Source organism: Ammospiza caudacuta, chromosome 2 (genome assembly GCF_027887145.1).
Source record: "Ammospiza caudacuta isolate bAmmCau1 chromosome 2, bAmmCau1.pri, whole genome shotgun sequence".
NCBI lineage: Eukaryota > Metazoa > Chordata > Aves > Passeriformes > Passerellidae > Ammospiza > Ammospiza caudacuta.
The window spans coordinates 42,178,482-42,202,003 of NC_080594.1; the positions used below are offsets into that span (position 1 = coordinate 42,178,482).

Genomic DNA, 23,522 nt, shown 5'->3' on the forward strand with positions numbered 1-23,522 from the left:
CAAAATTATAACAAATTAAAAAACAGGTCTGGTGGGAATAAAAGATTATAAGAATATAAAAAAGTCAACTAGACATGCCAAAAAGTTTGGAAGTGTTGAAAATGAGGAATAATGCCTTTTTTTTTCCTTTTTAAATACACAGCACAGTGTGCTTTTCCCCCTGCCCCTGCTCCTGGGAACAATCTTTTACTACCATAGCTTTACTGAATTTTTGAGCTTTGCTGAATTTTTCAGCTTTTCTGGGGCAGAGGAATTGAAATTACATTGGTAAGAAGTGATTTTTTAAAAAACTATCCAGTGTGACCACTGAGAAATCATGTTGATTTTTGGAGCATCTTGCCCCCTTGCATAATCAATCACATTAATGTTTAGGACAAGCATCTCTTTACAGTACAGTCTTTCTGCACACTCCAGTTACATGTTTTCCCCTGAAGTGAAGGCTGCTATGTTTATCTTTCATAGATAAAACACAAAGCATCTCCCACAGATAAAACACAAAGACATTGTGAATTTGACAGCTGACTGAAAAAAAAAAAACTGTGAAAAGGGAGAAAAGAGCCTTTGATATGATTCCTATTATTCATACACATTCAGCTAAAATATTTTCCTAAGATGCGTGTAACATCTTAATAACTTTATAATATAACTTTAATTATATATAATAACTTTAGTAATAACTTTATAATGTATAATAACTTAATAATGTTTAATAAATGTGCAATACTGGGTTTAGGTTCTCTTGGCAGAGTTGAAATCATTAAGACATTTTATAGCTTCAATACTGAAAATGGCATCCTTATGTCCAACTATGACTCTGAACTCAGAGTTTTCAACTGTATCCACAGCAGATTGCAGGTAAGTACAAATTCCACTGTACTGAGACTGTGTCCATATTCATACCTGCAGACTACTATAAATTTACTTCTCTGCAAAATTCAAACCAGAGATGGAGTTTTATAGAAAAGATATGTCATTTTTATTATCATCTCAAAAAGAAAACAGAGTTTCAGAGCTTTAGAAAGAACTTGCAACTTTCAGGCAGTACTTTAGAATATGAGCCCTTCTAGCCTAGTGCATCAACCAATGTAACAGACATTACACCAAATTTGGTGCCGCTGAAAGAAACCAACAAACCCAAACCAAACCATTTCACAGAAGTGAAAATGGAAGGCAAGCCATCATTTACAGGGAAATATCACATAGACAAAGTTTTGCAAACTGCTTTCCATTTTCTTCACAAACTTCCAGTCTCTCTCGCACAGTGAGTCAGAAATCACTTAGCTCTTCTTGACGTTGCAGGACTCATGAACGGATCATCCTGCAGTTTCCAAAGAGACACACATTACTTAAATTAGCAGGTGTTCCAAGTCATAAAAAAGCAAAGCCACCTTTAGTTTAAACTAGAAAGCCTAGCCATACTATTCCATGTTTTCTGACAGACCTGTTTTTGTTGGTTTTGAAAGGAAAGAGGTCATTTATTAACTTAGAAGCCAGTGTGAGATGTGTGCAGAGAATAGAAGTTTATGTCAATATGACCAGAACAGCTACTTTGACATAAGGTACAATCTATATTTCAGTTGTAAATGAGCAGCACATACCTCAGTTAAATTATGTCTATGTACATGTTGCACATCATAGTTTACTAATATTTGTATGAATTAAAAATACTGTTTATTTTTGCATATTCAAGCAAACATGTAGGTTTTCATTCCAGGTACAAGAAGAGATAGTGCAGTGGGGAGAAGAGACAAGAACATAGTATTTTCTCTGAAGTGGCCACCACTTGACACTGTTAAGGAATGGATTCTGAGCATGCATGACAGACTCTGAAAACCAACTGCACAGTGCTTGACAGAATAATGTCTTCTATTCAGTGCAAAACTGTGTAAAAAGTTCTACTTGTTTCATTATGGAAGAAATAATTTCCTAGCAAATTACAAAGATACACTGCAAAAACAGACATATTAGACTTGAAGACAGCGTTTTAATTTTTTTAAGAAGTGTACTTAGGTAATTTGCAATAATAATATGCCCTGAAAACTGCCGTTTCTAAATGCAAAAAAAAAAAAAAAATCTTCCTTTTTAGAAGAATAAAATATATAACTAAATGAAAGGATATAGCTAAGCACTAGAAGAGATTATAATTGCTTTCTCTCCCAGGCAATTCCAGGTCCACATTTCAGTAATGACAATTCACTGATTACAAATTGAAGGGAAAAAGGATCGGGTATTTTTCTGAGGTATTTTTCTAGCCTTATTTTTGGTAATTATATAGGTAGTTGGCTGCAATAATCTAGCCCTGTTAGTGAAAAAGTAATAAATTCAATTTCACTCTGAAATGCTTTATTCAAATAGGTGTAAAACAGTGAGCTATAGAAACTGACATGAAATAAAACGAAAGAACAGTACTATATACCATACCTCATCTGACTCATACTCAATTCCTCTAGATGCTTGGCTTTGTGAACCTCTTTTACTATGTGAAGACATAGCTGGCAACCTTGAAACATACAAAGAGAAAAAAAGTGGCATCAGCATGTTCTCAGTCACCAGACATTCCAATAACTTCTCTTTTAACTTAAGAGTTGGACAACCAATACACAAAATAAAAATAAACAGGCATAACAATAAGTAGAACAATACAAATTCTTAAAATAACATCTTCATACTAAAGTTCTGATCAAGTTTACCTCAATCAGTAATCTAATTTTTTCTGTTACAAAAAGATAACCCATATTAGCAAGTAAAAATTTATATAAATTTTCTTAGCAGTGCAATGACTTTCCTAAAAATCTGGTAGTCAATCAGACCCTTTGACTGCCAATTGCCAGCCAAAAATAAGGCATACATTGCATTCATGAAGCAAACATACTGACCTTTGATTTATTTTGGAAGAAGGAACAAAAGAAGTATCTTCTGGATCAGAATCAATATCTATAATATCCTGGGAAAAAAAAGTATAAAGTTTTTCCACAGAATTTCTCCTTACAGAGAGAGTGCATAATGTGTCAGCATTATAGCACAGAAACTCTGGGTTTTTTCCAACTATACACCTATTTAGTTAGAATAATATACACTTGAGAGGGCTCCAGGCTAGAACTGCACAAATTAGCAAATACAGCACAAGTTTATTCTTCACATCTTTGACCTAGCACAACCCACCAAAACACTCATGTATAGACACCTTGTATCTTAGGCTATGGCCACAAATAAAACAGGGCTTCTCTCAAAAAAAGGATACAAAAGGTCTACAGATTAACATGTAGAAACTTAATGCTGGAACTGATAGTTTGGGAACATCTGCTGATTTAGGCTAATGCTTTGACTGTGTATTTATTTTTAAAATCAACAGTAAAAGCACAACTTCACTCACAACAAGGTGCTTACCTCAGAGTAAGACTGGAACGAATTTGAAGAGTGGTCTGTTTTGGAAGACCTAAAGACTGGAATAAAACATATGCAATACTTTTAAAATGCTCACACAATCAAACACAAACAACATTATACACTTCTTCTTATTTAACATGTGCCTACCATGCATTTCCACTGCAAAAACCCCTGTAAAACAAACAAACCAAACCAAAACATAAATTAAGTCTGTCAACCCAGGGCTATAACCCTCTGTGCAGCTGCAGGTTCCCAGTCTGGCTGAAAAGCCATCAGTAATGCTGGTTAAGAGGATGCAAAAAAATACTACTGTGACTGAAATTCCTGTATATCTAACAGGCTAATTATGAACACCCCTGCTAAAATTAATTTCTCTGCAGTCTTTCATTTGCTGACCAGTTTACAATTAAGGTAATTTGCTGAATAATTTAAAATTCAGTCTACCTTGGTGTATTTTCTGAGGGGTTTATGTGTAGTATTTTTTTCTTTAATTCTCAGATGACCTATGCTGTTTCCTCAGTGCCTTTCCTCTACAGCAAGGAACAGCTACTCTCACATATGTAGGTGGCTTAAAGATAAGGTTTTCTTTCTCTAGTAAAAACTGGAATTTACAAAACTCACTACAATGTAAGGCTACATGGATCTGCATTAAAGCTTACTAACTTGTAAACATCAGTCAAATATAACTTTTTATCCCCCGAGGAAAATTCTGCCTAAAATATTAAGACGCATTCTTTCTATGCATATTCCTTAAGAAACTGCATTATGTAATATGTTTCCTATTTGCAGTTCTAGCCAGAAGTTCCTAACACATTCTATTTTACCCCATGACAGAAGAATATCACTAATTTTTTTCCTTTTCTTTTTTTCTTTCTCTCATCACTGTTAATTATTATATTTCATTACTGCTGAAATAATCTCTCACAGCTGAAATTGACTAACAGAATAAAAGGCAATTACAGCACTTCATCATTGAACAAACACCTTCACTACAATTTGAGAGAGAGGATTAGAGTAAAGATAGATCACAGGCCTACCATCCAGGATAGACATATTTTTGCCAGGAACAGATACAGGCTTGGAGGATCTGCTGCCAGAAGCTGACTCTTGGCTAGTGGTTCCTGTAGATATAACAAATAAAACGCAAATCTGTTCAGCAGGTTTTTTTTTCCCTCTCTAGTCTATTATTACTGAGCGGGAAGTCACTTTAAAAAAATCTACAATCCTCTTTACTCCTCACTTTCTCCTTGAATTATAGCCCTCCCTACATGCAGAAGAACTGCTCTGGGTCAACTGTTCAAAGGTCCCCAGACACAACCTCTTAACACAGAGGGCTCTACTCTGATGGGATCACAACAGTGGTGGAGCACAGGCTCACAGAACTAGTTTAAAAGCACTAACCAAATCACAGGCAAGATGACAGCCTTCATTTGAACTCAACCCACTCAGACATTTGGGCATACTACTAAGATAACTCAAAGGAGTCACTTATTTACAGTGTACAATCACACTCAGTCCAGGAGCTATTTAACTCTTTTTGCTTAAGAAACACTCCCTCTATTTTCAGTCACTAGAAACAATAAAGACTCTTGTAAATTACATTAGGAGAGATGATTAGTAAAGAGATGTACCTCCTCTTTACACTGATCAAATGCATTATCTTTAGCAGTAACAAAGGTCTATCCATGCACTTCATCGCACAGAACTTCCCAATAATGCATCTTTTAGGAGTATACTATGTTTCCACAGCAGGGAAGCATGATATTTTTCTTTAATCAGAGTGACAAAAAGTCCCAACTTAAGCCTTGTAAGGCAGTAATTTTATGTAATAGGATACCCCAAGTATTTGAGAAGAGTTTTTTTCCAGTAGTTTTTAAGCAGCAAATTTCCACTTGATGGAAGCATCAGAAAAGAGTCAACTTTTAAAGAAAAAAAGTCAGGAACTCCAGTACAAAGAGTGCAAAGTTTTTCTTACCTCTTCCTCTTCGAGATGAACCTCTTGCTGTTGAATTCTGTCCTCTTGCACCTCTTGCCCTGCCTCTTGCCCGACCCCTTCCTCGGCTCAGTGTTGAAGAAAGGCCATCACTCAGATTGCTAGTGCCCATCCTCTCTATATCCATGGAATCTTCATCACTGGAGGCTGCAACCAGAGCATCACCCTCAGATCGGTGGGCTCTGGCTCTGATCATTGCCTGAAATGGAAAAATAATTACAGGAAAAAGAATCTTAAATCATGAAACACACCATTGTTAAATCCTAGTTATGTACAATAAATATATAACATAACTATAAATAAAAATGTGTCATTCTAAACCAGCGAGGTTTAGAAGACACAAATCCAGTGTTACAGAAGATATCTGTGAAAATACGTAATTAGATGTGTACATATAAAGTAGTTATCTAAGACTGATAACCGAGTGGAGCTCATTAATGTGACACGTTGTCAGTGAAGTCTGGTGAGCAGCTCAGCTCATCCTGTGTCAGCTCCACGTGCCTGCTCAGAGAAAGCATCCTATGGGCTTCACTGACTTGCACTCTATTGATGACAGTACGTGCTTAAGACAACTAGCTCAGGTGATGATATCCTAGACCAGGAGAACTGAATCTCACCCCAGGTGTCCTTTATCTCAAAATTCCATTCCAGTCTCACATAACTTGCAAAGACAAAGGAGCACCCATGCTAACAGAGGTTGGAATTTTCTCTGAAAATACATATGCAATCGAAGTATGAATGTGGGAGATTTAAGATTGCTGATAAGGACACAGTACCTAAAGGTTTATCAATATTCCCCATTTGTTCCAGTAATACCACCCAATACATTCCAGCCACATGTCCACTGGTAATGAGATCACAAAGAGCTTAAGCTGAACGGTCTTTGAAAGTCACCTGCCTGGTCTAACCTCCATTAAAAACAAGAAATAATGAACAATCAGATTCACAAATTTGTACAAAAAAGAGACCTCAAAAGCCAAATTGAGCAGTAGCTTAGGTACATAATTACCCTAACAAAGATTTAAAACAGACTTACTAAGCCTTAAAGGCAGACAGGCCTATTTTGTCAAGGACAATGCTGAAGAATTGCTAAATGACTGCATTTATATGCAGAAGTCACCACTCCATTTTTCAGCCTATGTTCAAAATTCAGAGTAATTACCTCACGGACTTCCTTATCTTCTTCTTCGGTATTCTTTTTTCTACTCTCTCTGAATTTTCGCACCTGAATAAAAAACCAGTTCCCATCAAAATAACAATTCATGGCATACAACAATCAAAATACAGCCAGTGTGAAGCTTTAATCACTGAATCATTAAGTCAAGCTCATGTGAGAAGTGGAGAGTCCAAGAATAACTGAACAGTTTGTTTAGGGCAAGGAAGAAAGCCTGGCACACGATGAAGGAGATACTATGTTTAAGAGAAGAATAAGATAGCAATTTTGACAATAAGGGACACTGGAATATGAATAACTGGAAAAAGAGGTAGAGATGAAGAAGGAAGACAGAAAATAACTATTATGAGAAGAGACAATGCTGTACAACTAAGGAAGCTCAACTTGAAAAATATGGAAAAAGATATGAGGAATGACAGAAAGAAGACATTAGTTCTAGGGACAAACAACAACAGAAAATACACCCTGAAGTGTCACAGAAAGCCTGCAGGCACTGATTGTTTATTGTCTCTTTCAACCCCACATGAATTAAAGCAATCAGTAAGAAAACATGTACATGTAGCCTTCCTTCCCCACCAAATTATTCTTTAAACAGTGCACAGATAAGCTGCAGAACAATTACTTCCACAGTGTTGAATATTACAGCTGAATACATGGGCTCACGTGGAAGCTCAACTGGTTGACAAAAATGTCTTTCAAGAGTTCCTCAATACACACAAACCAGGCCTGTCTTTGGGATACCCTGAGCTGCAAGCAGTTAGAAGCAAGCAGAGCACCTGAAGTATAAATTTCTTTTTTGCTTGTCCTGTTCTTGTACTCTTCCCTAAGCCAATACGAAAGAGCTACAAAGAGATTATACTTGTCATCTTTCTCAGAACAGTAGTAAATATGTAGTTCTACATGTATTAAGACAGATTTTTTCTGTGAGCATGTGCGCATGTTCCATTTTCAGTACAAGTTTTGAAATCAGGTATTTGAAACTCCCTCATAAATTAATTATTCATTTATTAATTGCAGGAAATTACTAGAGTCAAGTGTTGCCTCTGCTTGACAACTGAGGCAACACTTGCCTCAAGCAGATGCTCCACACACAGGCAATTCTATTAAATTGTGTTTGAGCACGGATTTTTCTACTGTCTTGACCTCTCTTGGGGAATCAACATTAACAGACATTACCTCCTCATCTATTTTTTCTTCCACTGCATCAGTGCGACGCTCCTTGAGAAACCTTTGCGTTTTTTCTAGCTGAAATTTCACCAGCTCTTCTATGGCATCTTTTTCCTCTTTGTCCACAAACTCTTGCACTGCTTCTCCCATTCCTCTTTCGGTTAGAAGTGAAAGCTGTACCTTCTTTAGAATTGGGGAAAACAATTTGTTAAGAAGCATCTGCCATTAGAGAAAGCAAGCAATATTCCAGCTGTTTCAGATAAATATTACATTAAATTGGTTGCAAAAACAGTAATGTGCATTGCTTATTTACATCAGAGAAAAGCACAGCAATAAGCAAATATTATGTGTCATAAACATACAACTCTCTTGCTACTAGCATGTCACATTAACTTTACAGAGTATTTTTCAAACTAGTCAAAGCCAAAGGCTTTATGGACAGTAAAGAAACTGCAATGCTAGTAATATCTAAAATAAAATCTTCCAGGAAATAATGCTGCCCAGAAGAATAAACTTCCTAACTATTATACAACAAAATGCTTAAATAAAGTAAGTATAACAAAGGAACATGATTTATGCTGTCCTAATACTGACACCTAGCATGTGTCTAAGGTTAGGCAGGATGACGCAATTTGAAGGATCTTTACCTCAAGAATTCTTGCTTAAAGACTTTCTACAACTGAAATAGCTTCTGCAAGTTATGTTTGATCAACTACATCAAGCATTTGTGCACCTGGCTCATAGATGTTACTGCACTGGTGCTGGGAAAGGGAAATATACCATATTTAACAAGAGGGTGGGAAGGAAGCAAATTATCACGAGTTTCTCTTCCTTCTCCCTGCTCTGCTTTAAATAAAATGTGGATGTGCACTACATCTGAGGACACAAACACACTGCAAAGCAACAAGTGACTCTAAGTCAGCTGGTAATAGTAAATGCTACAGTGTCACACTGGTTCTACAGTAAATTAAGGCAGCTCTTCCCTCACACGCTGCCTGAGATTCTCCTCCTGTACTTGAGTACATGACACACAGTACAGGGCACACACTGCAAGTTCACACAAAGAACTATCATGCTCTCAAAGCAGTGTGTGTTCACACACCTACACAACCTATACACAGCAGTTACTTGCTAATCTAAGACACACACTTCATGTGTCATCTGAAACACACACACAGTGTTTTGGGAAATAAATTCATTTCATGGTGAATGTCAGAGTCTTTTCAGGGCACACTACTTCCATTAAGAAAGAAAAAAAGGTAATAAAAATATATGACATTAAAAAGGAAAATTATAAAAGGTAGAAATATACCTTTTCTGCTGTCTGGAAATACTGCTTTACAAGGTCTTCTACCCTCAGTGTTGTTCCCTCAGCAGGTCTGCTAACCAATTTTCCAAAATTAAGATCAATGTCTAGAATAGAAAAGCACAGATTTACAGCTTTTAATTATTCCCATCCCACTGACAGTAGCAGGAAAAAAGGTTAATGCAAGTCTCCTAAGAATTGTGGTCCCTTTTATATGTAGAGCTTTTTGCTCTTTTTAGAGTCTATTCATTGGAAACACAGAGAAACATAATAATTGTGGAGACAACTCCATGTCTAGCAGATATAAAGAGTTCCAACTAACATATATCTGGAATTATATATTGAACACTGTGTTCTGAAGGTTATTATAATTAAACTCTAGAAGGTCACAAATAGAAGAAAATCATAGGAGTCATCAAAGCATAAAGTTTTTTATAAGTAATCCATTTACTAGAAAAGAGATTCTCCTCTGTAGCACATTGACTGATTTTCAATAGGAAATGCTCATAGCTCATCCCCCCTTCTCAGGCAGCAAGGTAGGAATGGCAGAAGGATGACAAGGATAATCATCCTAGGTTAGCACATACCACACAAATAACTTTAAGTGACTATAGCCAGCTTTAGACTATAGACTGAATTCCTGCAGTTTTAACATTCCCTGTAGTGTACCACAATGTGCACGTAATGAAAACATTGTGTGGTTCCTTAGCCACTTCCCTTGCATAAGAGGCTGTCTAATAAAGCAACACAAAAGCCATGGCAGTACTTTCACATTCCTTTCCTGAAGCTGACATGCCCATTAAGTGGGAAAAGTAAATTAGTGAAACATGGTGGCAGATGTGGTAGCTACTGTGTATTCTGAAAATGTTAATAAGATTATACAACTATAAAAAAAGGAAACCAAAGCAAAATAAACCAAGATCAATACAGTAGAATTTTAAAACTCACTAAAAGCAGTTTTTATTCATGAAATGATGTTTTGAACTTTATAGAACTGATAGTATTCATAAAAACTGCCACTGGAACTGGACAATGCACTTGCAATGTACTAATGCAAACTAGGAAGAGTTTTTTAGCACATTATGTTCCTGTACAAGCTGAATCTTCATTAGCAACTATTACAAATCCAGTATTTGAACAACATGTATTAACCATTTATTAAAAATTCTAGGAAACAGTGAGAAATGCTGCAATGCTAACAGCTATTATTGGTTTTGCACAAATATTTGAATAGAAACAAACCTGGAAGAGACAAGCCAAGACAACCTCATACACACAATTAATTAGGGCAAACAAAATGCTATCCTACATTTGGACCTTTTTAAAAAAATATATCAACAGCTCTTAAGCCCACAGCCTTCATTACTATTTTAGGTATGAACAAATTAACTACTACAAAGTAAAATCAAAATATAAAGGGAAAAAGCACTATATCCACCTCTTTTCCTTCAGAGTGGTCAAACCAAATCATCTTATTCTAAGAAGCCTCGGGAGTGAGCCACTTAATGCCTTTCATGGTAATTACCACAGAAGCATAGAGTAACTCAGTCTGGCATGGGGCTATATGTACTACTATAAATAACTCAATAAGGTCTGAGGCCAAAGGAGAATGAAACTGGTTATGAATAACTGTCAGAAGACACTGTGCTGAATGTCAGAATTTTTGGACAAATGCAAAAATAGAAAAGAAATAATTGTGCAATATATACACTTCAATAAGACAATGCATCTTTACTCCTCCTGTAAGAAATTAGACACCAAACCTTTGCAAGTGCTGGGCAACAAAATACAGAGAGATGAATGCAAACAAAAGCAAGCCAATGATTCCTTCTTTCATAATCACCTTTTTTCTCTTTCTGTTCACGGTGCCTGAAAAAGTGTATGATGTCTTTTGGGTTAGCCACCCGATGCATGTACTTCTGGCTGAAACGATGGACACTGAACGGTTCAAAGCCACCTGCATAATCAACCTAAGTGAGGAAAGGACAAATTTAAATATGAAACAAAAAGAAGTGGGGAAGTCACACAAATCAAAACAGATTTGTTATGCTTCAAAGGAAAAAATTAATAGTAAGAAATAAGTCAACCTAAAATTAATGCCTTACTGTGCCGAACAGTTAACAGCTAATAATAACATTAGCAGAATAGCTAATAACAGCTCATTTTTATAACTTGTTCTTAATTTGTTTCATTTACTAGCTTTCACAACAGTTTCCAATTGGGTTGGGAAAGCACACAGGATAATATGACCTATAAAAATTCACAGTAAATAGACACTTCTGATGCCCTTACTCAGAACAGAGTGAAGTACATTTATGACCAATCTCATCCTTTAACTTAGAGTACTGGTTACACAGGTAAACAGAAGTAAGGTAGGTGATTTATTTTGTCTGTACATAGCAAAAAAATGTATACGTTATGTGTTTACACAAAAAGCATGACTTTGCTTTGAAACCTTTCAAAGTGACCTTTAAAAACAAAGCAATCCAAGCTGAACAATTTCTTACTCTTAATCTTATGATAGGCTTCTCTGGCTGACGAGGATTTCCCAAGCGTTCTCTTTCTGCAGTGTCCAGCATCAATTCCACCTGTGAAGGAGAATTATAAATTCAGTTCTACTTTGTTCTCCTACAGATGCCTGAACGCTTCAAGTATAACTTTAAATACATCCAGCTGCAAGGGGAGCAATCAAAATAAATCATTATAGAATGTGCTCTTGTTCCTGAACACGTATGTCACAAAAGTCATTAAGAATGACTGAGAGAAACATGACAAAGAAGGGCTTATCCTTCAGATATAGTGTAGTCCAGCAGTATCTACACCACTGATCTCTCATATATTATAGTCACTATGCTTTGCTAAATTTCTAGTTCCAGGGAAAAGCAGAAAGAGCCATATAAACCTAAGAACTAAACAATTAATAAACTTGCTTAGTTACTTCTGCCACTTCAGACTGCTTGGTTGAGCTCTCAGGGCTTAGGTCAATGTATTTATGCTGGTTCCAAAGTGCACATCCAACATTGTCCCACTCTTAGGTGCAAGCTTTTGTACAAAAATCATATGGACACCTAAAAAGCAGTTCCAGCCTACTTTAATAGCTCATCCCAATCAAGGAATCTGGAAGCCAAGGCTGCAGAGTGAATGTCATGGAATTAGCTTCCTATGGAAACACTAAGTTTGTTTTAATATGGGGCACAAGATTTCTCATCTTCCAGTCTCAAAACCACATCCCATCCCCTGTCCATACCGTTATCTATAAACTGTTATCATCACAAGTTACCTTTTCCATGCAGAATGCCTGTACTGCCTGAGTAACATTAGGATTGTCAGGATGAAAAAGATCTGGATGATCCGCTAGAACAATGTCCTCTATATGGAAAGTTCGCACTGTCTCTAGAGCAATCTTCTCCATTTTCATTTTTTTCCCTTTAACATGCAGCAAACCAATGTGTCTAGAAGGAGAAAGGTAACTTACTAGAAGATAAAATTAAAAGAACTATGGTATAAAGATTTTTCAAATTCATGTTTACTTTTCAGGGACAAAATTTCAAAAGCTACAGAAAGATCTGTACTTCAGGGTTGGCCAGGCAAAACTCCCATTTTATTACACTTAGATTATGCTTATTCCATACACAAGCACCTGCACTCAGTTATTTGTATTCCAATTTATCAGTGTGTAACTCCTCTTAGCTAAGTTCCATTTGCTTTAAATGTTAGATTAAATTATGAGCAAAGCAGAAGTTATACCAGGTACTCATTCCATCTACTTTGCTTATTATGTCACACTCTGAAGCTAATCCACACAGTAATACAAGTCTTTTCATACTGTATTCAAGTACTTTTCTGTTCTCAAAAGAACATCTGAGACATGCAAGACAAGGGATAGACAAGAACAAAAAGAAAAGCTCACGCACTTCTTCACGGCTTCTCCAGGGGACAGAGATGTCACCACTGAACTTCCTGGCTGAGAAACATAGAAACGTTGCTGTTCATTTTGGAATGGAGCTATTTTGCACTCATGTTCATGACCCCACACAACAAGATTAATAAAGTCATCTAAAAACTGCTCTGGAATGTAGTTGGTCGCTCCATGTTTGCTCCTGTTCAAGAGAAGAGAAGAATAATGGATGGGCAAGGAGAGAGTGAAGGAGAAAAACATCAGTGTGATTTAAAATTATACAGGAACTCCAGCAATAATATCAGACATACATGTCAGCTCTTCTTCACATTTATTCCTTACACAGTTGTTTAGTGTTTGGTTAAACAATAGGGCAACTTACATAGCTCACTTTTTTACACAGCTCACTGTTTTCTGCTCCCCTCCTTTTATCTGGATCTCCCTTTTCTTCTTACTTGGCTGGTAAGACTTTTGGGTTTTTACTATATGAATACTTTTATAGCATCTCATGGCAATCAGTTTTGGTTGTGTTTTGTTTTTAAATGGTGGGGAAAAACCAACTGAATTAAACAGACATGGGACACGCCATCCCCAATCCCTTTCTGAAAGAAGGCAGATGGAGGAGTGAGTTCCTTCAGCCTACAGGACAGAAATCAATACACAGGGTAATATGAGCTCTATTTGTTTATGTCTGCCTCACCATTATTTGAGCATGAGGATTGCCCTCTTCTTCAGGAAAAATCAGAAGAAAGTATTTGGAAAAGAACTCTGCCTGTTCCTACTACCACTGCTGGTAGCAGCCTGCAGGCAGCTAGAACATGTTACCAATCTGTAAAGCACAGCAGTGCAAGGGAACACAGGGCACTTGTTGAACTATGGTTCAAACAAGGACAGAAAATACAATATGAAGTCTGGTGTTCTCCCAGCTCTAACAAGCAGATTTATGCACATAACACTACAAACCCTCCTCTGCCTCTGACTATAAAAGTCTGGGAAGAGATCTCCCAACTCCCTAACTCATTTATTTCAAACCTTTTCCTTTACAATTCTTCTCCAAAAAGAGCTGTAAAACAATGTTTTCACTTGTAAAAATCTTAAGAAACCAGCTACTCACAAGAAGTATGAAATAATGCAGCTGGTGTGCTCACCTATCCTTTTCCAGACAGTTTAATGTAGTAACACAGTAAGTGGCTGTAATTCATTTAGTACTGTTACCTATTTTGATGAATCACAAACAAGTTAAACCAACTATCTTCATCCTCCTTTGGTCTCAGCATGGTTACTTGCTTATTGACAAACATACGATACAACCTCTCATCTGGAATTGCTCCTGAAGTGGGCAAACAAACAAACAAAAACAAATTTGTGTGGTAAACAAGTCTGTATTTCATAGCATTTTTACTAGCAACTCGATTAAAAACAGCATGAAGAACAAAAATATAGCAACCTCCTGATACCCAAAGTGGTTTACAAGAAAGCTGGAGAGGGACTTTTCAGAAGGGAAAGCATGATAGGACAGGGGAATGGCTTTAAACTGAAGGAGGACAAATTTAGGTTGGATATTACTATGAAGTTCTTTACTGTACGGGTAATGAGGCACTGGAACAGCTTGCCCAAGAAAGTTGTGCATGCCCCATCCCTGGAAGACACTGATTATTTCCTTGATGTTTTTAACTAGGAAAAAAAACCCCCAAATTATCCTTAGCCAGGCTCATGATAGACATCAATAAATTCCATGTGGAGTGTTCATATTTTGCATAAGAACAAATGCTCTCTGAATCAGAGAAAGTCATAAAGGTAAAAATAATTCTGGCACAAACATAAAGAAACATGCCATGAACACCTTCATGTAGCAACACTGGTACTTTAGAAAGTTGTTGCATTTCCCAGTATCAACTTTGGTACTGAAAACTCTTATATTTTGATATTAGATCATTCCACTAACTACTAACCTTTCAAACATCTTAACTACTAACCTTTCAAACACCTAGCATCTCAAGTGTCTCATTAAACACACAAAATCATGGCCAACTAGGACTTAATTTAGAGCTATAAAAGTTGCTTGGAATTAGGTATTTAAGCACTCATGACCGGACAAAAAATAAGGGTGGAAAAATAAGACCTTAATAATTAACTTTTCTAGACAGAGAGCAGTCAAAAATAACCATACTAAGGATGAAGTGAGAGTAGAGAGGAATTCAGTGGAGAAAATACAAAGGAACAAACCTGAAAACATATCACAGAACCGCTTTAAAGTACGAAACTTAAGTTTCTTTAAGGTAACTGAGACTACCCACGGCCAATGCTACTTATGAACCACTTCAGACAGAGACATAAGACATTAGATTTCTGCTCAGACAGCTTATGTTTTTAAATATAACCAAAATGGCATATAAACATTGGGTGTTTAAGTTTTGCTTAAGTAGGATGAAATAAACTTAATACACAACAGAGAGAATTTAAGAGTGATTGCTCTGACTTGATACACCAGCACTATGGTTAACTGAAGCAGGCTTCATTTATCACCAATAAAAGTACAAAAATTAAATTTAGGAAGATTTATCTAAATGAGCAAAAAAACAAAACCCTGCCAGCTAGTAACACAAAGCAGGAGGAAAATCTGACATTGTCACAGAATTTATATGCTTTAATTTAGAATCATATACACCTTCATGTTTGTTGCAGCCTCATACATTTGCTCCAATTTTATTTATACCCATTAAATTTCAGTAATACATGAACAGTCTAGTCACAGTCTGGCAGACAAATACTCACCCAAGCCATACAGAGCAATTTTTGTTCTACCTTTACGCAATAAAATGGGACTAATATCTATTTTCTCCACTGAAGTTGAACGCCCAAAGTGATTCAGCAGTCCTGCACAGCTTAAAATATCCAATGCACACAGTGAATCTGCCTAAGAAACAAATACAGAATTTGAATAGAACATTAAGTGTTTAATGTCTAAATGAAAGTCTCAAAAGTAAGATAGAATATCTTTCCTTAAGTAACTTCTGCAGTTGAAAATAAGTCCCACAACAAATATTAAGGGTTTTCCTAATACTCTAGAGTACAAAAGCAAATCCTTCTTCCTTACAAGTCATACTTCATTTGAACAATATGAAACTAAACATTAAATCATTCAGAAAAACAAAAACGCAAAAAACCACTCAAACTAGCCATTCTCTAAACTACTACAAAAATTGTCTGGTTAAGGTAACTACCTTATAGTAAGTTCAAAGTTAAACTGCTGCTAAAACGCTCATCTCTGTGATACACTGCTATTTGATATAAAATGCAAAATCATTAATTTAACACATGCATTTTAATGCTTTCTAAACCATTTCTTGTTTACTTTGATTAGCTTGTTTTTAAGCTACCATTTTACTATTATCAGATTAACCTCCTTGAAAATAAATGATGCATATCAATCACATATGCACAAATCAAAACAGCAAAATTCTCCTTTTTTAGGAAAGAAGCTTTCAGTCTCTACAGATGGAATGTTTTAGAAACTTTTTCAGAAAGGCTGCTACTTCTAGGCATGAAGAGTGATTCTGTTCTCAATGACAGAAACCTACATACATTAAGAAATTAAACGCAGTTCATATGGATCTCTTATTTACATTTGCTTTTAAATGTCACTCTTAACTTGTTGTCACTCATTAAGGTAAGTCCTAAGGATGCACAGAATATTTACACACAGAGTGGAGCAACTGACTAAAAGTAGCATAGTCTCCCAGAACTGTATTTCTGTATCTTTGTAATGCAACAGTAAAATTATGATAAGAATTACCCCTGTGGGATCATCATGATTGCCATGAATACTAAAAACTGGAATAGAAATGTTGAGATTTTCATCCTGATAATTCACCCAAGGAAACCTAAACAAAAATAGGAAAAGAAATTAAACTGTATCTGCAAATTTGTGTATGATTCTCAATATTCTCTTCAAATTAACTTCATCACAAATAGATGTGGTAAAACTCAGAAAGAAGTGATTATGAATAAGCCAAAGCTTAAGCTTAACCATAAGAAGATTCTTACTCATGGTCTGGAATGGTACTTTCTATGGGGAATAGGGTAGCAAAAGAGATCTCTATTTTTTAGAACAAGCCATGAAAAGATTTGTACAAAAAATTGTGTAGAACTAGTGGATTAGGCTGTGCAACCTTTGCTTACACACAGGGAACTCTGCTGAATGTAAACTGGATTACTTGTATTGTACTTGCAAAATGGAAACTGTACATTACATAAATATATCAAGACTCATACCACACTCAGAGGTTTCTCAAAATATTGTACACATTTCTTTACAGACTTAGATGACAGGTGAAGTTATCCTGTGAACTGTCCCACGCAGGCCTAAAAATTCCAGGTTCCAGTCATGGAGAATATAAAATAAAAATCACAACACACTCATCCAATACACAAATCAAGCCTTACATGATAATTTATAGTAACATACTTACTTGCTGTAATGAAAATTAACTGCCTGATCACTCAAAATTTCAAACTGAACAGGACGATCACCCATGCAGTATTTTCTTAGTGACTCCAAACAAGAGTGTACTGTTTTTCTGGAGGGTTTGTTGTCGTGAAAAAGGTCTCCACCTAATAAAATAAAGTCCACCTGTATGTAACAAAAAGCTTTATTATTTTAATACAACATTTTGTATTACCTTGAAAGACTTCTAAGCAAATTGTTTAAATTATTTCTTCTAGGGAGTTCCATATATTTCCTCAAATATGAGAAAATAATACTTCTAGGTAAAAGGAGTTAGTTGTAAGAGAAACAATATTTAACTTCCTAATTAGAAAAAACCTAATTAAATTACTGATTAAAACAAAGTCAACCCCAAAAAGACCCATTTATGAAGAGCCACAGGAGAAAACAACTAATAATGGTAAAAAAGGATTAGTCTACTATTGTAATAAGGGGCTCCAAATTGGCTCCTGAACATTTTTGACAGGCATGAAAAGCTACATTATTTTCTCACTGCTGCACTACCTAGTGCAAAGAAACCAGTAGCCATCGCCACATTATTCTGAGAAGGTGCTAGCTGCTCTTTCTGCATATACTGCATATATTTAGCTTTTGGTAAAGCATTAGGAAAAACCTTATCAAAATTACAAAGAATCTGACTGATGAACATACAGTCCTTAAAGATGGAATCACAGAATTTTTTAGGTTGGAACTCTAAGATCAACAAGCCCAGGTGTTAACCCAGCACTGCCGAGTCCAACATGAAACCATGTCCCCAAGTGCCACATCCATACATCTTTTAAATATCTCCAGGGATGGCGACTCCACCACCTTCCTGAGCAGCCTGTTCCAGTGCTTGACAACATTTTCAGGGAAGAAATCTTTCCTGATATGCAGTCTAAATCTCTTCTGGTGCACCTTCTGGCCACTTGCTCTAGTGCCAGGCCAGGATGGCATCGGCCTTCTTGGCCACCTGGCACATGCTGGACCATATTGGGCCTTCTGTTCCCATGAGAAGCATGTCTCCTCTAACAACCCACCCTTTTTCTTCATGGAAGGAGTTTTGATATTGGGCACAGGCAACAACCTCAGCAACACCTCTATGCTAGATGAACCACTGTCTTTGTTCAGTTCCACTTGCAGAGCCTCGCACCTGTTATGTCAGGGCATGTGGGGATGTGGGGCAGTCACAGAGGAGATGCACCTGCTGTGCTGGGCAGGAACTTGTTGCTATTGCCCCCCCGCCCTCGTCCCTTAATTCAGTGAGTTCATCCAGAGGATAGGGAATCCCCTGGATCATGTGTCCTGCCTGCCTGTCAGGCCTGCCCTAAGGAAAGTAGACTGTGATTCCAGCAGAGTCTCTCTCTCTCTCTCTCTCTCATACACACTCCCTGATACTCCTCAACCAGAGCTGGGTCTGGACAGGGACTTCTGTCTAGAAAGGCCATGGCTTTCTGCCAGATAGACACCACCACTCCCTGGTGGAGCTGGCAGGGCTCAAGTGCTGTTCCTGCACAAAAAGTCACACCACGGCAGGTCTGTTTGCCATCCTGGAAGTGCTCCAGCTTCCTGCCATTCCCCTGGAGCTTCTTTTACAGGTGCGGGGTGGGGTCTTGGCTGCCACTGCTCCTGACTGCACCCAGGTACCATCAGCCGCTGCGGGCGCCTGGTCGCTCTCGGCTCCTCCGACATTGTCCCAGTTCAGGAAATCCCTCTGTCGGCCCCACTACAGGATTCTGCCACCGACTGGGCAGGAAACGGAGCTGCTCGGCACCAGAACTGCTCACTTCAGCGACTCAGCACTGCACGACACTTCAAAAGCTTCTAACAAATCTCTGCTGGTTTGTCAGAAGACTGTATATCACTACTCTCACTCTCCTCAATTATTTTTCCCCCTCAAAGTGACAAACTCTCTCTAGATACCACTGAAACCCGAAACCACTGCTAATGCAACCAAACTCATGATTCAGTAAGAATGCTCTCACAAAGAATCAGGCGCTCCTTTTACTAAACCAGAAATGAAACTGAATGTAACAAATAGTTCAGCCATTTGATTTGGTATTACTAGAGACTGTACCACGATTAAGCTTTACAGCTTCTGGCAGATTGGACCATATTTTAACAGCTTCAGTTTTTCCTTCTCCAAAAAGTAGCACTTACTTCATTTTTTTGAGCGTGGTCCAGAATTTCATTAAAAGTTACAAATGTATCATTTCCACGCACTGGATCCTTCTCCAAATAGCCGAGATGAATATCAGTAGCAACGAGTATTTTAAAGGTATCTTCATCATCCCTGAATAAGACAGGAAAACTAGTGTCAGAGAGCAATACACATAGGGAATTTCTACACAGGCTTTACTAAGGTAAGCTTATCTGTCCAAAGTCATGAAACAAGGAGATTTGCCATAAAACTCTACCAAGTATCAGTCCTGTAAGAGTCTCAAAATGCTTCACTACTTGTACTGCAAACTGCACATTGCCAAAACAGCCAGTTGGAAGATTTGTTTATCCCAGTCATTCTGCTCCAGTAAAGGGATGCAAGCACCCCTCTGAAGTATCTAATTAAAAACTAAAGAACCCTTTGTATGTTCCTTGCTTTTAAAAATACTTGTGGAAAGTCTAATTCTCTTTTTGCACTTGTAATCTACACGTGCATGAAGGCAAGAACGGTGATCATAAGGACCACAGGGAAACACAGCTGATGATCCCGGCTCTTCTTAACTCGTCCCAGACACATAAAACACTTGCTGCCTGGTGTGTCAGCATTGCAGGGAGCTGCAGACAGCGGGAGCTTACTGTGAGTTGATGGTGCTCATCCTGGTGCGAGGTTCCTCACGGGAAGGCTCTGGCACAGCGCTGACGGCTCAGGGAGTCAGCTTCTCTCTTCACAGGCGCTACGCGAAGCACAAGAGACCAAACCAGGCGCCGGGCCAGGGGGCACAGTGAGGTGCGATCACTCTGCACGATCACTGCCGCCGCTCCATCTCGCGCTCCCGCCGCGGCTCGGGCCGAGCACCGCCCCCGGCCCCGCCCGTTCCGTCACGTCCGGCGGCCGCGCGGCCCGGAAGCGCTCGGCGGGCGCGCCCCGTGCGGAGCCCCGGCGGCGCTGGGACCTCGGGTACCGGAGCGGGGCCGGGCGGGGCGGACGGGAGACCCGCGGGGCGGGCGGGGATCGGCCGATGTCTTGCGGGGCGGTGCGGCCTGCCCGGGGTGATGCGAGCCCCGCGGAGGGGAGCGGGGCCGGTGCTGCGGGCCGGGCCGGGCCGGGCCGGGCTGGGCTGGGCTGGGCTGGGCTGTTGTGGCGGAGCAGAGACTCTGCCCCAAAGTCCGGGCTGCTCTCCAGACCCTTTGTTGGTAAAGTGAGCATCGTTCCGAGTGCGCTCAGCAAAGCCCCGTGCAGTGCTGCACTGCAGTCTGAAGGTGGTGCTGTCCGAGGGTCGGGGTAACGCGGCGCTTTTTAGCGTGGATGTTATCTGTGAGTTCTGGCAGAGCTGGCAAAGCCCGGCTTAGCAGAGGGTCACTGAGTTTTTCCTTGAGTTTTGCTGTTTGTTGACACCAGCATCATCCATCAGATAGTTTTATTGACAGTGCACCGATAACAGTTACAGTTGGCATAAATACTGTTCTACAGATGCTGACTGAAAATGAGTAAAGACAAGCAAGCTGATGAGGACGATGATGACAGCGAGCTGTTCGAAGACTTCACAGAGCATTTTAACCAACTTGAACTGCTGGAGACGCACAGGCATTTGATTCCTGTAGGAACTCAGAGCTGCTGGTCAGGACAGTCTGATGATGATGATGATGAGCAAGAAAGAACGGAGGAATGGTACGAAATGCAAGAAAAGAAAATGGAAAAGCATCCAGAGAAATTGCTACTCTGGGCAGCTGAAAACAATCGGGTAAGGCACTTGCTCTGTTCACATATGTAATTTACAAGAATGTTATTTTGAGCATGTCTGTAGTCTCATCCACAAACAAAAATTTACCTATACTTTTCTTTCTTTCTCTGAGCTCTTCTGATTTGGTTTTGCAAGCCACTCTATGTAAACCATCCCCCTTTGTAGCCCGTACACACTGAAGCGTCTCTGGATCCATTGGCTTTTAGAACAAATTTTGATTCCAGTTCAAAGTTCAAGTAACAGCACTTTTCTTTAACTTCTCTAAACTGAAAGCATGCTAGGCTCTTCATGGCAAATAAGCCTTTTAACTGGGGTGGAGAGGCTATACCTGAGATTTTATAAGTGCTTCTGGCACTGACAGAAATTAAACTTCAGGACCTTCAAAGCCATGTGGTGGTGTTCGCAGGGGTCCCAGGACGAGGGAAATGATGAGAATCTTGACTCCATGTTTCAAAAGGCTGATTTATTATTTTATGATATATTAAAAGAAAATTATATACTAAAACTATACAAAAGAATAGAGAGAAAGGATTTCATCAGAAAGCTAGCAAGGAAAGGAAAGGAATGGAATGATAATAAAATCTTGTGACTGTCCAGAGAGTCTAAGCTGGACGTTGATTGGCCATTAATTAAAAACAACCACATCAGACCAATCAAAGATGCACCTGTTGCATTGCACAGCAGCAGATAATTATTGTTTACTTGTCATTTATTAGGCCTTCCAGCTTCTCAGGAGAAAAGGATCCTGTCAAAGGATTTTTCATAAAATATGTCCGTGACAAAAGGCATACATCTTGTTTCATAGAATCACGTGAAGTTCCCTGTTTTCTTTAAACAGCTGGGTACGGTGAAGAGGCTCCTGACGGAAAAGCTGGCTCCAGTGAACGCTCGTGATGAGGATCAGTACACTCCTCTGCACCGAGCTGCCTACAGCGGGCACCTGGACGTTGCACACGAGCTGGTGGCCCAAGGGGCCGACGTGCACGCGCAGACCGTGGACGGCTGGACGCCCCTGCACAGCGCCTGCAAGTGGAACAACACCAGCGTGGCCGCGTTCCTGCTGCAGCAGGGCGCGGACATCAACGCGCAGACAAACGGGCTGCTGACACCCCTGCACATCGCTGCAGGAAACAAGAACAGCAGGGAAACCCTTGAGCTCCTGCTGATGAATCGCTACGTGAAGCCAGACTTGAAAAACAACTTGGATGAAACTGCCCTTGACATTGCAAGGAGGACTGATATATATCACTACCTTTTTGAAATAGTAGAAGACTGCATAAACACTGTGTCCCCCTAAAACCTTGTGAATGTGAGGTTTTCTGCCTCTTTCTTGTTAGTGTTCTGCATGCCTGTCGGTGGTGGTCTGTCTCTTTGCAACGAGGTTTTAATGTAAGATATTTCAGTATTCTCCTCAGGCAAAATGTCACCTCCTGCAGCACAGTTCAGTGGTCACGCTCGTACTTTGAAGCGTTCCTGCAGTTAGCTGAGGTGGTCAGAAAGTCTCAGTAATTCCTGTGAGTTTCTGTTTAATAAGTGCAGATTTGGAGAGGCCTTTGTAAGTTGTCTGTAGTGTCAAAGCAGGAGGGAAAACTGGAATATTTACTTGATGTGAAAAAATTCTGGCTTGGTTATGCAGACTTTATTACGGCTCACTTGAAAATTATTTTTTGAGACATTCTAACTTTTTAAAAACTGCATGAAAGCTCAGAATGAATGTAACTTATTTGGGTGATACACAAAATGTTTAATGAACCTAATGTAAGGCTTATTATAAAATAAAATATCTAACTCAAAGTATTTTGTCATATTTTTAATTAAAAGTCCATTTATCAATGCAATCTGTTCATAAAGCAAACACATTATTCATAGGATAGAAAGTAGTTCTGGTTTATTTTTTTCCTGGTGCTTTTCAAGGAAGGGACTTTCTATCAAGATCCTCTTTACTTTTCCCTTGCAATTAAGTTGCATAAAGACTTAATGTCAAGAATGTGGCATTAATTGGAAAAAATGAGCCACAACCATGTGAGGATAAACAGCCAGCATACTGTCGTGTCTGTAGTTACAGGTAATTTAGTATTGCCCTTTGAGTTAGTACACTAAAATTTTGCCATGGTAAGGGCACACAGTATGTTTTTCAGCTTCAACTTTGCCATCTGTAATTTAGAAGTGGAGAAAGTTACTTCTCTGTTAAACAAACTGAAAATTGAAT

The 23,522-nt window shown here is 38.7% G+C and overlaps 2 protein-coding genes across 3 annotated transcripts; one reads left to right on the plus strand and one right to left on the minus strand.

Annotated features, from left to right (window-relative positions):
* Positions 1-981: 981 nt before the first annotated feature.
* MRE11 (MRE11 homolog, double strand break repair nuclease) lies at positions 982-20,427 on the minus strand. 2 transcript variants are annotated; one of them, XM_058824927.1, is made up of 19 exons: positions 20,208-20,427; positions 19,572-19,704; positions 17,398-17,558; positions 16,722-16,809; positions 15,701-15,842; positions 14,141-14,255; positions 12,942-13,127; positions 12,308-12,479; positions 11,535-11,615; positions 10,871-10,997; positions 9,034-9,134; positions 7,731-7,904; positions 6,543-6,605; positions 5,363-5,579; positions 4,425-4,508; positions 3,388-3,443; positions 2,877-2,944; positions 2,422-2,500; positions 982-1,318 (listed from the first exon to the last, which is right to left on the minus strand). In XM_058824927.1, the coding sequence occupies exons 1-19, from the start codon at positions 20,225-20,227 to the stop codon at positions 1,274-1,276; spliced, it is 2,112 nt and encodes a 703-aa protein (XP_058680910.1). In that variant the 5' UTR covers positions 20,228-20,427; the 3' UTR covers positions 982-1,273. The 2 variants fall into 2 exon arrangements, with proteins under 2 accessions (XP_058680910.1, XP_058680911.1); XM_058824928.1 differs by having other exon boundaries at positions 17,398-17,539; positions 20,208-20,257.
* A 40-nt stretch (positions 20,428-20,467) lies between these two features.
* ANKRD49 (ankyrin repeat domain 49) lies at positions 20,468-23,072 on the plus strand. The gene is made up of 3 exons (XM_058824929.1): positions 20,468-20,529; positions 21,043-21,313; positions 22,152-23,072. The coding sequence occupies exons 2-3, from the start codon at positions 21,056-21,058 to the stop codon at positions 22,608-22,610; spliced, it is 717 nt and encodes a 238-aa protein (XP_058680912.1). The 5' UTR covers positions 20,468-20,529; positions 21,043-21,055; the 3' UTR covers positions 22,611-23,072.
* The last annotated feature ends 450 nt before the right edge of the window (positions 23,073-23,522 follow it).

What these genes read in the sequence shown, in the direction of transcription:
- ANKRD49 (XM_058824929.1), top strand. Translation starts at nt 21,056, where the DNA reads ATGAGTAAAGACAAGCAAGCTGATGAGGACGATGATGACAGCGAGCTG. An exon ending in GGGCAGCTGAAAACAATCGG is followed by an intron (nt 21,314 to 22,151) that starts GTAAGGCACTTG and finishes TTCTTTAAACAG; the next exon opens with CTGGGTACGGTGAAGAGGCT.
- MRE11 (XM_058824927.1), bottom strand. Translation starts at nt 20,227, where the DNA reads ATGAGCACCATCAACTCACA. An exon ending in ATGAGCACCATCAACTCACA is followed by an intron (nt 19,705 to 20,207) that starts GTAAGCTCCCGC and finishes TGTCTTATTCAG; the next exon opens with GGATGATGAAGATACCTTTA. An exon ending in AATTGCTCTGTATGGCTTGG is followed by an intron (nt 14,256 to 15,700) that starts GTGAGTATTTGT and finishes TGCCCACTTCAG; the next exon opens with GAGCAATTCCAGATGAGAGG.